This window comes from Herpailurus yagouaroundi, unplaced genomic scaffold (genome assembly GCF_014898765.1).
Source record: "Herpailurus yagouaroundi ecotype Mexico unplaced genomic scaffold, PumYag 163, whole genome shotgun sequence".
In the NCBI taxonomy this organism is placed as follows: Eukaryota; Metazoa; Chordata; class Mammalia; order Carnivora; family Felidae; genus Herpailurus; species Herpailurus yagouaroundi.
In genome coordinates this window covers 53,840,413-53,854,454 of record NW_024412404.1, presented here as the reverse complement: position 1 = coordinate 53,854,454, position 14,042 = coordinate 53,840,413, and the positions used below count along the sequence as shown (strand labels likewise).

At 44.2% G+C, this 14,042-nt stretch overlaps 1 protein-coding gene across 3 annotated transcripts in view; it reads left to right on the top strand.

The window, feature by feature from the left end:
* The window catches only part of SHTN1 (shootin 1), a 101,978-nt gene that overhangs the window by 64,485 nt on the left and 23,451 nt on the right, over positions 1–14,042 (top strand). For all 3 annotated transcript variants that reach the window (XM_040486574.1, XM_040486575.1, XM_040486576.1), the window contains 3 exons: positions 439–521; positions 6,963–7,072; positions 10,257–10,310. In XM_040486574.1, the coding sequence (XP_040342508.1) occupies positions 439–521; positions 6,963–7,072; positions 10,257–10,310 (247 nt within the window). The remainder of the gene's footprint in view (positions 1–438; positions 522–6,962; positions 7,073–10,256; positions 10,311–14,042) is intronic.

Sequence of the window (14,042 nt, the reverse complement as noted above, 5' to 3'; positions counted from 1 at the left end):
TTCAGAGGTTTTTATGCCCATATTTCACAAATAGATATTTACTGAGAGCATCCCCTATTTCTTTCAGCCTTCCCTTTCCCTCAAATGTATTACATAGATGGCTGTTTCTGAACTTGGGGTATGGATATTGACACCGTTTTCTGTATTTGTTTTACTTTGCGTCATATTGGTGATTATAGTGGCCCCTTCTTTGAGTCATTAATTTGCTTTGAATAATTAGATGGTTTCATGCAGAAAGGGATGAGACATCTTTCTCTTCCCTAAAGTGATGAAAAGTTTAATAACTTACTAAAAGTGGTAAATAGACTCCTAAATTCTGGCATTTACGTACCTTGAGAAGAATTGGATTTTTACTGATTATTTTGAATCAGTACATTTTATTTCTTGGATCATCAAGCACCCAGTAACCTCCTGTTATTCTTCTTCTTTCTCCCAAAGATCCCTCATGTCCATGATCCGGAAGCGATCCCATCCCAGCGGCAGTAGTGCTAAGAAAGAAAAAGCAGCTCAACCAGAAACAAGTAATTCTCACCCCGTTTGGTTTGCTTTCAGTGGTTTTAGCCCAGTTTTTCGGTAACATACGTCCTTTTTGAGTTCTTTGACCGTGAGCAGTTTGGGGAGAAATGTGAACTTAACAGCTGATAAGAAGGAACAAGATGCCACTGCCTTTAAGCAGCTCATTGTCTAGATCACGTCCCTGTAACGTGCATTCTGCTGGGATGTGTCTTTACAGGATGGGGCAGTTTACAGGCTGATGTGTTAAGGAAAGAGAGGGAGTGATTCCAGGTGAGGGGTTTGGGGAGGGGTTTTTAGAGTTGATAGCAAGTGAGCTGAACCTTGATCAGGCACCTGCTGTCTACTGGTGCCGTGCTGTGTACTGGAGACAGAAGATACAGAAGTTACATTGAGTGGGGGAGACAGGAAGTAAACAAGGGTGATCACTTGGAGGAAGAGCAGAGGTTTCTAAGAAAGGATGGAGGCGGGCTGCCGGTTTCAGGAAGCGATGCCTATGCTGGGCAGTTTGGATTTAGCAAGTCAGGGTGAGGGTATTTAGAATAAAAGTTCACGTAGAGGGGCAACAGATTCAAGGTCCAAAGAGGGGAGGGAGCTTGGCCTATCAGGAAACTGAACAAAGGTTGGTATTTCTGGAACATGGGGTGCGAGAGAGGAGCTGTGAGCCAGATTGTGGAGGCTGTGGTCAAGGTTTCAAAATGTATCCTAAGGGCAGTAGGAGTTTTAAGTAGGGGTGTGACATGATGAGATGGGTCTTGTTAAAGCCATCCCGCTGTCGGCAGCAAGAGGACAGAGAGCAGACCGCAGAGGAATGAGGGGATGAGGAGAGGCTGTCCGTCATTCAGATGCCGGCTGGCTCAGATGAGGGGAGGGTGGTTGCAGTAGAGACACAAAGAAGTGGCAAATCCAGGAGCGACTCTGAGAGGTGCGATTCCCAGGACTCTGGCTCACTGGAGAGGGAGAAGTGGAAGATCACATGAAGAGACGGGAGTGGGGGAAGAAGAGCTTGCCCATCGAGCAGAGGCACTGGGCGGCCAGGAGTAGAGTCATCGGCTCACAGGGCTGCGGGCAGGGGTGCGCAGCCACACGGAGAGCAGCGGAGACCGGTAGAACCCACACAAAGCTCAGCACGTGTGCTCGGCAGCTGTTAGTTGCAAAGCGTGGTGGATTTGCCCGGTTCGAGCCCAGGCTGGTACAGACTTCTTGGCCCCCTTTTCCTACCCCCCAGGTTCATTGATCCAGGCCAGCCGCTTTCCTGCCACTGGCAGGGTGACATTCTCAGATCCGTTGTCCCACGTTCTGTGACAGTGCTACGCTTCTCACTGCATCAGAATAGAGTCCAGACCCTGTAGGCTGCTTATCGATGGTTCTCTGCTGTTACCTCAGCCTCATTTGTCTACATTCTGCTCCTCCTTATGACTGGACCATTACCTCGAGGCCCCCTGTGCGCTTGCTCTGTCTTTCCTCATTCCAGCATTGCCTGCTGCCTTTAGTCTACTCAGAGCTTTCTCTGGCAAGGGGTTATAATTCTGCCTCTCCTGTGCAGGTTCCAGGCTCTTCCTCCACTGCCACTTATTTTTTTTTTAATGTTTATTTAGTTCTGAGAGAGAGAGAGACAGAGCGTGAGTGGGGGAGGGGCAGAGAAAGAGGGAGACACAGAATCTGAAGCAGGCTCCAGGCTCTGAGCTGTCAGCACACAGCCCTATGTGGGGCTCAAATCCCTGAACTGTGAGATTGTAACCTGAGTTGAAGTGGCCGCTTAACCGACTGAGCCACCCTTATTTATGAGTGTTGGCTCATTGCTCTGTGTTGCTATAGCTTTTTGCTTCGGACTTTGTAATGTCCCATCCCCCAGCCTCCGCTGTGGTGTTTCTACATCTCTCCTCCTGAAGAGATTGCAAGCTCTTTGAGGGCTTACTCCTGTCTGCAGGTCTCCCACAGCTTATATGCATCTTCAACGTGTATTTATTTTCGGACAGAGAGAGACAGAGCATGAACGGGGGAGGGGCAGAGAGAGAGGGAGACACAGAACCGGAAACAGGCTCCAGGCTCCGAGCCATCAGTCCAGAGCCTGACGCAGGGCTCGAACTCACGGATCGCGAGATCGTGACCTGGCTGAAGTCGGACGCTTAACCAACTGCGCCACCCAGGCGCCCCTTATATGCATCTTCAATGAATCCAGGTTTAGACCCGACCCTATCTTTCCTAGCCGGAACCTCGCAGCACCATTACAAATGAAAGCTGTGTTTCCATCTTGTTTTGGGACAGTTGGTAAGTCTTAGAGGGTTGGCAGGGCAGTCAGCATAAAATGATTTCCCTGTCTAAGTAAATTACATTATTAGCTTGTCAACCCCCACAGCACCCTTAAAGTTAAAACAAAACAAAAAAAAGTTCTGAGCTTCTTAACCCCCAGTCTCAGAAACCATACAGTTTTCCTTGAAATGAAAGTGATACTTCATTTACAATTCATGAAATGGGGCAGTAGTCTCTCCCTCATTCTTGAGCTATTGGATTATTACCTGGGATATCACGTTCCTGATCCAGAAGTCGCTCATGAGATTTTAAACTGAAGCCACCCTAAAACTATACTGCCTTAAGTGATATGGACCACAGCCATACGTGGTTGGAGCTTCTCTCTGTCTGGCAAGGTATTTATTTATAGTGACTTGTTAGTAGTTCAAACTAAAAGCTAGTTGTTAAATGAATAAATCAACAGTGATTAAATTCATGATGAGTAAGTACAGAGCATCAGACGTTGGGGTCGTCTGTAACACCTTGGAGTTTGCATTTAAGTAGAGACCAGTCTTACTAACAGTATTATCTTTTGTTAGCATCTTATGGTGGCTTTCACTAGCTACTTGATATGCTTCTCAGAGCTGATGAATGAAGAAACTATTATTACTAATGGCTCTTAAAAAGCTTGATTGTAGGGGCGCCTGGGTGGCTCAGTCGGTTAAGCAGCTGACTTCGGCTCAGGTCATGATCTTGCGGTCCATGAGTTCAAGCCCCGCGTCGGGCTCTGTGCTGACAGCTCAGAGTCTGGAGCCTGTTTCAGATTTTGTGTCTCCCTCTCTCTGACCCTCCCCCATTCATGCTCCGTCTCTCTCTGTCTCAAAAATAAATAAACATTAAAAAAAAAAAAGCTTGATTGTAGGGGTAGGTCTGTGGAATATTCTAGAAGTAGTTTTTAGGTCAAATATAAGAAATAACAAACTTTGAAGTTAATAACTCTAATTTTGATAAGAATGCATTTATTGAACAAGTTCTGAGATTTCAGAGGTATGCTTGCTGTTTTGTCATATATTTAGGTCATTAATATGTTGGTATTGTCTTACCTCAGTTTGCTAACCTACTGAATGGAGAAAATCGTAGTTCCTATTTCATAGGGTGCTTGTGAGAATTAACGAGTCTCCTAACATGTACACTGTTTAGAGTAGTATCGAGCATATAGAAAGTACTCACAATGTTAGCTTAAAAAAACAAAAACAAAAAAAAGGACAAGGTTCCAGCTACCCTTTGAGGGGTAGTAGTCCTCATTCGGGAGGCTCTTGTAATCACTGTAGTTAAGGGAATATCCTTAACGTTATGACCTTACGTCACACTCAAACTCATTCAACCATGATGCGTTGTTTAGAAATTTTGTCCATCGTGATGGCATAAGATTGTTTTTAAATGCCTTTTAGAAAATGTTAGTGAAAGAGAAAAGTAATCCTGTGGAATTTAAAAAAAATCATTTTCCTTTCTTGTAGGTAATAACAAAAGGTTTTATTGAGCAACAAGGTGATGGTTTTGTCTGTGGGTCTTTTCTTTGAGGAACAAACTTATTTTTCAAGTGGGTCTTAAACTTTAAGCCTCAATTAATTACATGTAGCTTTCTGATCCAAGACTGACCTTGAAGCACTAACTCAAAGAACACTTGATTTGATTTTCCTGTGGCAGTTCGGTGACATTAGACCTGTTGTCTTCATTGGTCCCTTTTCTTTAATCTCCAGCATCCTGCATATTTCTATTGTCCTTCTGATTACATGCTTTTGTGAGACAATTACCAACTGCGGGATCGCAGAAAGAATTACAAAACATGCCATGAGCTCTCTGTAGGTGATTCTTGCAGATTTATTAGAACTGCTTAATAGTTGAGAAGTTCGTATAGATTGCTTTTTGCTAGTTCAAAAACAGGGTCGGTGAGAGAGAAAGCTTGTGTAGCTAACCTAGCGTTGCCCTTGTATTGTGCCCGAGTAGGGGATCTGATAAGAGTGATTTCTTTTTCTTAAGACCAATTAAGCCTTTACCTTTGAAAAAGACCAAGAAATTAAAGCCCGGTTTATAATCTGTACACAATACAGATAGTGGTCCTTCTCTGAATTATCACTATGATTCTGGCAAGCAAAAATAAGAAACTACTTTAAATTCCTGTTATGTTAGATGCTGCAGCAGATTTGAATGGTGTTGACCATAATTCTCCATCTGTCTGCCTTAATTAGTTTTTGTATGGTGCATTTAATTGGGTTTCAGTCATTCCTTACAGAGTGCTAATCTGTTTGTCGGCAGTGTTCCTGTTGCCATGCAGCTCTTCTTAAGGCTCACTCCAAATGGCAGGCTTTCTGAAAATCAAATGGTTTTTTTTAGGATTAAAAAAAAAAATTCCAAGGAATAACTTCCATACCCATACCAGGTGCTCGAATGGCAGACCTGGGTTTGTGTCTCCCCTGACTTTGAATAGGGTCAGCCAAAGCACTGCATGGTGCATAATGGGTATTCAGATACCGAATGAGTGAGTGAGTGAATGAATTAATGAAGGAGTAAATCTCTATCCCGAGTGATATTCTTATCTGTCCCCTTGTTGACTGGGGAGCCGTCAGCAGAAGCTGCCCGAGAAAATGCTACTTAAAGGCATACAGTTGATCAACCCACAGTCTTGCCTTCTTTCATTTATTGACTTTGTTGCCATGTTTCCCATGTTGCCTGGTGAAGGGTGCTTCCTTGCCATCTGGATCTGAAAAATGCTATTTGGGTATTGAGAACTTTTCATTCCCAGCATTTCAGTGGCCTGTGGAGATGACAGGACCCTATCTGAAGTCAGGACTGTACCAGAAGACCTAGGTTGTTTAATGAATAGAGCAGTGATCCTGTCACTGAGGTGCTGCTGAGGTGAGGATGGTAAAACCTTCTGGACTCATCTAGTTGCTCCCCTAGGCACGACGTACGAGGAATAGCTACTCTGTGTTAGCGTGAAGGCCACGTGGCAGAAAAAGAAGCCATAACGTAGGCCTCATTAGTGCAAAGCCCAACACTCCTGTCCATTGGCTTGGGGTCATTGTTATGATGGCCTCCATTTACAAGTCGTCCTTTGGGATTTGGTTATTCCTGCTCAAATAGCAAAAATATTAATAGCCATGTAAAGCCAAAACTTGAACAAGTCATTCAGCAGGTAGATACCTGCTGAGTGCCTACCATATGCCCCACACTGTGGAGTGTTCCAGAGAGCCCAAGTGGAAGGCCTTTATGAGGTATTTAAACTTAAATATATCGGTTGCAATGAATGAGGCGGGTGTAAACACAAGATCTAGAATGGCATTAATGGTGATAAATGTTCCAAACGTGATTCAGTGCCTTCTTTGGTCAAGCTGTTGTGCAAGAGACAGATTTCATTATTCTAATCAATAGCGTTAAGCCCACCTCAGCTATATTCATCTAATTGATGCATATTTCAGCAGCTTCATTGTTTTTGTAGCAAAATCGTGCAAAGGTTAGACAATAGACAGTTGAAATTTTTTAAATCAAATTTAATTACTTAATTGCAATCATTTCTGGGTGTGTGTTTTCTTTTAACATTGACAGTTTTAAAAGACTCGAAAAAGGGTTGTGTGAATGTTTCCTTCCGTTGTGATTCCTAAATAAAAGATGGCAATTTAAAAATAGATTTCACCTATTTGCTATTCATCTTCTGACTGTGGCAAGTTAACAGATCTCTTTTATCTTTTATTTTCAAATGGGCTTTTTGATAGTTATTCCTTCTTTGGGCTGATTCCTTTGACATAGGATGTTATAAGTTCTAAAAACATCACGGAGGCAAAGATGAATGATTATTTGGGGTACAAAGCTGGAGAAATGTAAGTCTATCATTATGCTGACAAATGGAACAAATTCTGTTCACTTATTTAACAGAGATGAGCCAATATTGACTTCCAGGCTACAAATTAGACCTCAGATTTTAGAACTGTATTTTTAAAAAACAGATCTTTTATTATAGGATTTTTTTTTTTAATTAAAAAAAAAAGTGTGGCTACCTGGTAGCTGCTAACCTCTGTAAATTGTTATGCGATGTTTTGTGATTTGGTCTGAAAAAACACTGTGGTTAATTACAACGTGCAGGTTTCCTAAGTCACCAAAAATAGCAAGTAGCTGTTTTCCTGTAACATAAGATGATTTACATGTGTGTTCTTTGACAGCCGAAGAAGTCACGGATCTGAAGAGGCAAGCCGTCGAAGAGATGATGGATAGAATTAAAAAGGGAGTTCATCTTAGGCCAGTGAATCAGACAGCTAGACCGAAGGCAAAGGTACGCGATGACTAATTCTTCCCCTCCCGTGATGTTTCCTTTCGCAAGTGTACAAGTTCCAAGTTTGATGAAAGCTGCATCAGGACTGACTGTGAAATCTTAGGATGAGACTGATGTGTCGTAAAAGCCTTTACTTTTCTACAAACACATTTCAGGAGAACTCTGAGCCACCGTTGACCTAAATCCCTGTAGAGAGAAAGTGGGGGCACCTGGCTGGCTCAGTCAGTAGAGCAAGTGACTGTTGATCTCAGGGTTGTGAGTTCGAGCTCCACACTGGTTGTAGAGATTACTTAAGCAGGGTGCCCTCCTCTGCTTGATCTGAACGGTTATGCCAAACAAATAATTATTACACCCTTTCTTTTCTTTAATTCCTGGTTCTTTTGTGTAATTCAACAAGTATTTATTGAGTATCTGCTCTGTGCCAGGTACTGGTTAGGCACTGGAGATAAAGCAGTAAACAAAGGAGACAAAAATCCTTGCCTTCCTGAGGCTTCTGTTTGAGTGTGAAGTAGAGGAGGGCTGGGTGGGCAGGTGGCCTCACATGATGATGTCACAACAGACCTAAGCCGACTTCTGAAAAACGGTGAGGTTCATCGGATTGTTTTTACTAATTTTACAAACCTGTTCCAGGACAGTTTGAGGAAAAAATTTTGTGTGTATCTATCACCAGCCGTCTTCCAAACTAGACCACAGTGAGCGCCAAGGTCTATGGAAGCACCTAGAATCTAGTTCAGTGCCTCTGTCTCTTTGTAGGTGTGTCCCATTTAAACAGACCTAAGAACAGAGTTTTTGGTGTTTGTCTTGAGAAATGTTTTTTCGTTTCCTTCCTGTAAAAAAGCATCATCAGGTTGGTCCTCTTTCTTCTTCTTCTTTTAAACCAAACTTTAAGGCTCTTTCTGACTCTCACGGATGCCCCCGTTTACCTGCTTCAGTGTCCCCAAGGAGCACAACTGTTGGGTGCAAATTCTGCTGGCCTTAGTAGTTGCCACTTGGTCATAGGCAGGCGAGGTAGCCAGGCAAGGCAGGAGTTGTCGTGCCCCGGGCTGTCCACAGAAAGGGGGATGGAAAGAGGGCAAAATACCCCACTGGGAGAGTAGATTCCCGTCCAGTGAAATGGAAGCTTTGGCCAGCCGCGTGGAGTGCCGGTCTGTGCTGTGCTCTGGGAGCAGTTCTCCAGGTAAGGGATAGGGTGTAGACAGTCTGGCACGAGTGTTGAGCGCTGGTGTCTGGTGTGTGGAGCGTCCTGTTGCTGGAGGTGGGGCCGGGCCCGCTCCCCTGCTTCCCAGGCCCAACTCTCCCCCGAACGGGCGGAGCCCCGGCCCTCTCCGACCCACGGGACTGTTGTCGGGCTCACACGGACCGAAGCGTGGAACCACTTGAAAATGGGGGCTCTAAGTGGAATCTTTGAAACGAAGTCCTATTTAAGACTTTCAAGTCACAACTGTCTTGAAAAGAATAAGCTAAACCAAACGGACTAGAGGAAAACACGGCATCCTAAAGAAACAAAATTAGTTTAGAGAGAAAAACGTCGAGAACGTGTTAAGTCCTAAGCCGTCGCTGTTGCGGATGTCCCTTCATTCTCAGAGTATCACTTTGTCCTTCTTCTTTCCTGCCCTGCCTCTTCCAACAGTTACACATTAGTTAATGTCAGTTCAAACTGGAGAACAACTGCTCAAGGATCAGTGGACGACTGGGTTTTCCGCCGGTAATCCTTAATCACGTAGATGTAGTGCTGAATGACCTGGTCAGTAACCCTGGAAACAAGCCACTGCATGCGCCTCCAGACACCCCCACCCCCACCCCCACCCCCAGGGCCTCGGTGCTTTCCTGCAAGGTCACGAGCTATGAGAGTGCTTGCCGGCCAGGCTCGCCCAGGCTCCTGCCTTCACCCAGGGTGCCCGAGTGGCACATAGCCCCGGGCGCTTGTTCAGCCGTAATCGCCCGAACAGTTTACCTGCAGAAGTCAAGCCTGCCTTAAGAATACTAATTTAACTGCATCTTTTCTAAATTCCTTGACGTTTGTTGTTGATACCGTTGTGGTTATAAGTAGTGTCTTAGAGCTTTTGACTGGCACTTAGGACTGGCGCTGGTGGCATGCGTATGTCCCAGAAAGCGCAGGCTGCGAAAGTTGAATGTCTTGGTCTAATCTGTACATGAGCAGCAAACCTCTCTCTCCCTCCCTTCCCCCCCCACCCTCCCCTTTCTACCTCTCCCTCCCATTCCCTCTTTCCCTCTCACTGTCCACTTTTAAAAAATTGGAACAGGATCTTATTCCTTCAATAACTTTTGAGAGGAAAGGGTTATAGGTCGCTGTTAATCACTTCCCATTTCTTGATGCGAGAGAAATTAGCTTTGCCTCTTTTCCAGGAACCAGAGGCCAGGGAGTCCCCCGCAGGCTTTCTCTTCATCTCCGTCCCCTGTGGAAGGAAGTGGGACAGGGGAGGAGATCCCGGGTCTTTCTTTGAAAACCTCGTGCTAGATTTTCCCTCCGGTGAATTAGTGGAGGGATCCACGGAGACTGTGAGGGAGTGAGGGGCGGGCAGACATTACCCAGAACTGCATTTCAAATCGCTGTGTTCACAGTGTGGCCAGAAGAGAAGCCCTCTGAGCTTTCTAACCGCTTCGGTAGCCGGTGATGCTAATGTTCTCCCGTGAAGCCCGGTTCTTGGCCGACCCCTGCCCCTGGCTCCGTCCTGAGATCCCCGCAGCAGGCCCCGCGGCCTCTGCCTGGAGCTGTCGGAGCTGAGAGAGGTTTCTGCCCTGTCGCTTGCTTCCTGCTCTGTGCTGCTGCCTTCCTGGTCGTCGCTCGCTGTTAGAGGCCCGGCCACGCGAGTGGAGAACAGTTCCGTGTAAAAAGTTCTGAATACTTTGAAATTGAATCTTTGGAATCGAAATCTTTTCTCTGTGTGGTGACGACAGGAAGTAACAAAATGACATTGAGAAGATGCTAGCTCGAGTCCTTATGCCTTGACTGTTTCTCCTAACTGTCTGTTTAACTGCCACTTGGGAACACTAACATGTCTAATCTTTTTTCCTAACCGTGAGACATAGACCTCACTTAAAAAAAAAAACAACAAAAAAACCCCAGTAGTCCATATAGGTTGCCAACACTTTGCCCCGTAAAAATCTCGGTTTAGACTTTTAAAACTGAATTACTAATTGTGCTTTCTTTTTAAAATTGTAGCCAGAATCTTCAAAAGGCTCTGAGAGTGCAGTGAATGAGCTAAAAGGAATACTGGTAAGAATAGACCTTTGGTTTTATTATTTTTAGTTCATGGGACAATGAAAGGAGAATATTTTTGTAATCTATTTCTCTGAATAATTGGTTGTGATGCGTTTCATTTTCATTTGCCATAACCCTCAGTTTTTTTTGATAGCTCGCTTGATTGCTCTGTGGACGCCTCCATCGGGCATGTTAATGTTTGTTATGTGTCACTACTCTGCTGTTCCTGTTCTAGAAGAATGGTTGCACTTGCACCAGAATCATTATTTCCTGTTCTTGCCCTCCAGTCCTTGCTTGACAGCTTCAAGATGAAGTGACCAGATCTAAGGACCAGGGCATGCTGGGTCATAATGGAAACACAGTAGAGACTCTTGCGTGGATAGTGCTTGATTTGAGGGCCTGAATGTGGAACCTTTGGTGCCAAAATGTAAATCTGAGCTCCTACCCAAATATCCACATATGCTACGATCAGGGTCGCAGTCTGCTTTTCCTCACAGTTTAAAAAATTATCTGGTGATAAATTGGAGAATAGAATAAATGTCCCTTTCTTTATGCTACCAACTTCATTTTCTACAAGCAACTCCTGTCCGTTGGAGAACAGGCCTAATGCCCCTCTCCAGCCAGTCGTCTTCTTTCCAAAGCATATGAGCTTTTGCCAGCAGAACACAAGAGCGCTGCCCTGTCGGGCACTTGCTGTCACAGAGGAACGCCTCGCTCCGAAAATGTTACCAGATACCAAGGGGTCTATTCTCAGATCCTGTTACAGTCTCAATCCCAGTTATTATGCACAGTAAGTCAACAAACGTGGGGGCGGGGGTACAGAACTAATATTCCCGTGTGTGTTGTTACTGTGCTAATTACGCATTGCATGGAGACATCCACATAATTGTGGTAAACAAAATTATTTTCATCAAGCGTGAAACAGCAGACTTAACTCAGAATGGCTTAATTAGTCTGCTTTACTTTTAGGTGAGTGGCGTTAGTACTGAAGAGAGGTATAGCCTCCCTCACAGTGGTGTTCCACCTACGGAATGAAGTGTTAAACCCATTGAAAAAGTAGCGTGGTTATTATCCAATGGATTCTTTATTGAGAAAATCTTGTCATCCAGCGAGAACTCCCTACGCTAGGCCCTTTTGTTGTCTCTGCATTAGAATGCTAATTCCTGTTCATGAAGATGCCCTAGAATAGAGTTCTGACCATCAGTGAAAGAGTAAACTACACTGAGGTTGACTATTTAAAAATCAGGTTTATTTGAAAACATCAGACATCTGTCTAAGATACAGATGATATTTGATGAGCTAAGATATCCCACTCCTGATAATGCTAGATAGTAGCAAGTTTACTGAATTATAGCGTCACTCTTAAAGATCATGTTCACTATACATTTTGTGCCACTTCAAGGAGAGAAGTTTGCAGAATAGGTTTTTGGGAAATAATTTACAAATTATAAAAATTGTCAAAACCTCTTTCTTTTCTGCAAATTACCCCCATCCTTCATGCTCTGGATGGATTATTAGATTTCTCTACTGGATCTGGCGTTAATGTGCCACTAATAGCTGTTAATTCTGGCGTGTTCTTTCTTTCTTTTTTTCTTTTTTTTAATGTTTATTTATTTTTGAGAGAGAGAGAGAGAGACAGAGTATGAGTGGGGAGGGGCAGAGAGAGAGAGAGAGAGGGAGACACAGAATCTGAAGCAGGCTCCAGGCTCTGAGCCATCAGCACAGAGCCCAATGCGGGACTCAAACTCACAGACCGTGAGATCATGACCTGAACTTAAGTCTGGGGATGCTTAACCGACTGAGCCACCCAGGTGCCCCCTGGCAATGCTGTTTCTTTGCATTAATTGTTTTTAAAAAGTGGAACTCACTTTTCTTCCTTACTCTTCTTTGCCAAATGGCAACTCTCCAGTTACCCCCATGGAGGTTCCCTTTGACGGAGGATTTATAACCCCTTGTCACTTGGGGCCAAGAAAGCTTACAACTTCTTGTAAGAGAGAGAGAAAGCAAGCCCCCTTCAGGTGGGGCTTTATTGATGCTTCTTGCTGGTGTGTAGGCTATTGGGGTTATCAGAGTACCCAGCAGCACAGACCCAGCAGCACACATGACCCTGCCTCATGGTTGTGGCACGTGAGAAGCAAACGTGGAAAGAGCATGGAAAGCATGCCCACTGGCACTGCCGTGAGAGCCAGTACCTGTTACGAGAGACCAAGAAACCAAGGAACGCCATGTTCAGTTCTGTAGAACAGAAGCCAGGAATAAACTGGTGTTTTTGCTGAAATCAGATGTGACCTGAGTTGGAGGGACATCATAAGAGATGTCCTTAAATGTCCTTAAGAGATTTGGCCTTTTGCTGAAAGCACATGAGTAGGAAACACATGTCTGGTTTGGCATTTGGAAAATCTCACTCTGTTTGCATGTGGACACTTCCCAAGTCAATTGCTACAGTCTCAGTGTGGACTGAACTTATTTCTCCAAGCCCGTTGACACTGAACTTTTAAAAGTTGTAGATTAAAAAGAAAAATCTATGGTTTACTTCTCCTAGTCACACAAGGTTTTTTGGAGGTTTTGGAAGCCTGTCAAGTCACCCCAGTCATGTGAATGTCACTCTCAGTGGACACAGCGATGTCTGAAGAATAAATCCATACAGATTGATCTAAAAGTCTCTTTCAAGTTCAGTTGTCTCTAAATCAAACAAAAACAACTTTTTTAATGTTTATTGACCTTTGAGAGAGAGAAAGCAAGCAGGGGAGGGGCAGAAAGAGAGGGAGACAGAGAATCCCAAGCAAGCTCTGCACTGCCAGCTCAGAGCCCGACATGGGGCTTGAACTCACAAACTGTGAGATCATGACCTGAGCCAAAATCAAGAGTCGGACACTCAACCAGCTGAGCCACCCAGGTGCCCCTAAACAAAAACAACTTCTAAGAAATTCTCTTTCAGGTTTTTCCCAGGCACTTTTCAGTTTTTCAGGGTACCCAGGAATTATTGGATAGTTGATTTTGCCAACGAACACTTAGATAAGTCAGTGTCATGAACGTTTGACCAACATGGGGACTAGGATTGAACGCTGGCTTGGGAATCAGAAGACCTGCGTTCCAGTCCAGCCCTATCACTGACTTACTGTGGGGCCTGGCCCAAACCCCAAGGCTCACTGAGTTTGAATTCTCTTTTCTGTAAAGTGGAAGGAATTCTGTGTACCATATGGTTTCTAAGTTAATTTCTGATTCTCAGAGTTTATGATGATAACATAAATAGATAATTTAGACAATCTTGGTACTTTATTAGCTGAGCTCCTTGGTCATTCCAGTTGAGAATCATGTAGACATCTTTGTTTTCTCCCCAAGTGTCTGCATATTTCAAGTTCACTCCCATACTAGCTGAGTCAGTCACATCAGTCAGTGGATGGAGAAAAAAGTTTTGAGATTCAAAGATTAGAACTTGGAAAACAGAACCTTTCAGTATCAGGTGTGATGAGAGGGTAGCTCACCACAGAATTTGGGGGATTAATGCTGTTATACAGATAAAAAAGAGAGAATATTGTGAGAGAAATTCTTCCTTAAAAGATATCCTTGCAAGGTGTATGTGTGCATATATGTACACAGTCACATATCTTTTTCTTTTTCTTTTTTTTTTAAATTTTTTTTAATTTTTTTATTTATTTTTGAGACAGAGCCAGCATGAGCGGGGGGGGGGGGGGGGGGGGGGGGGGGGGGAACCAGAATCCGAAACAGGCGCCAAGCCACCAGCGT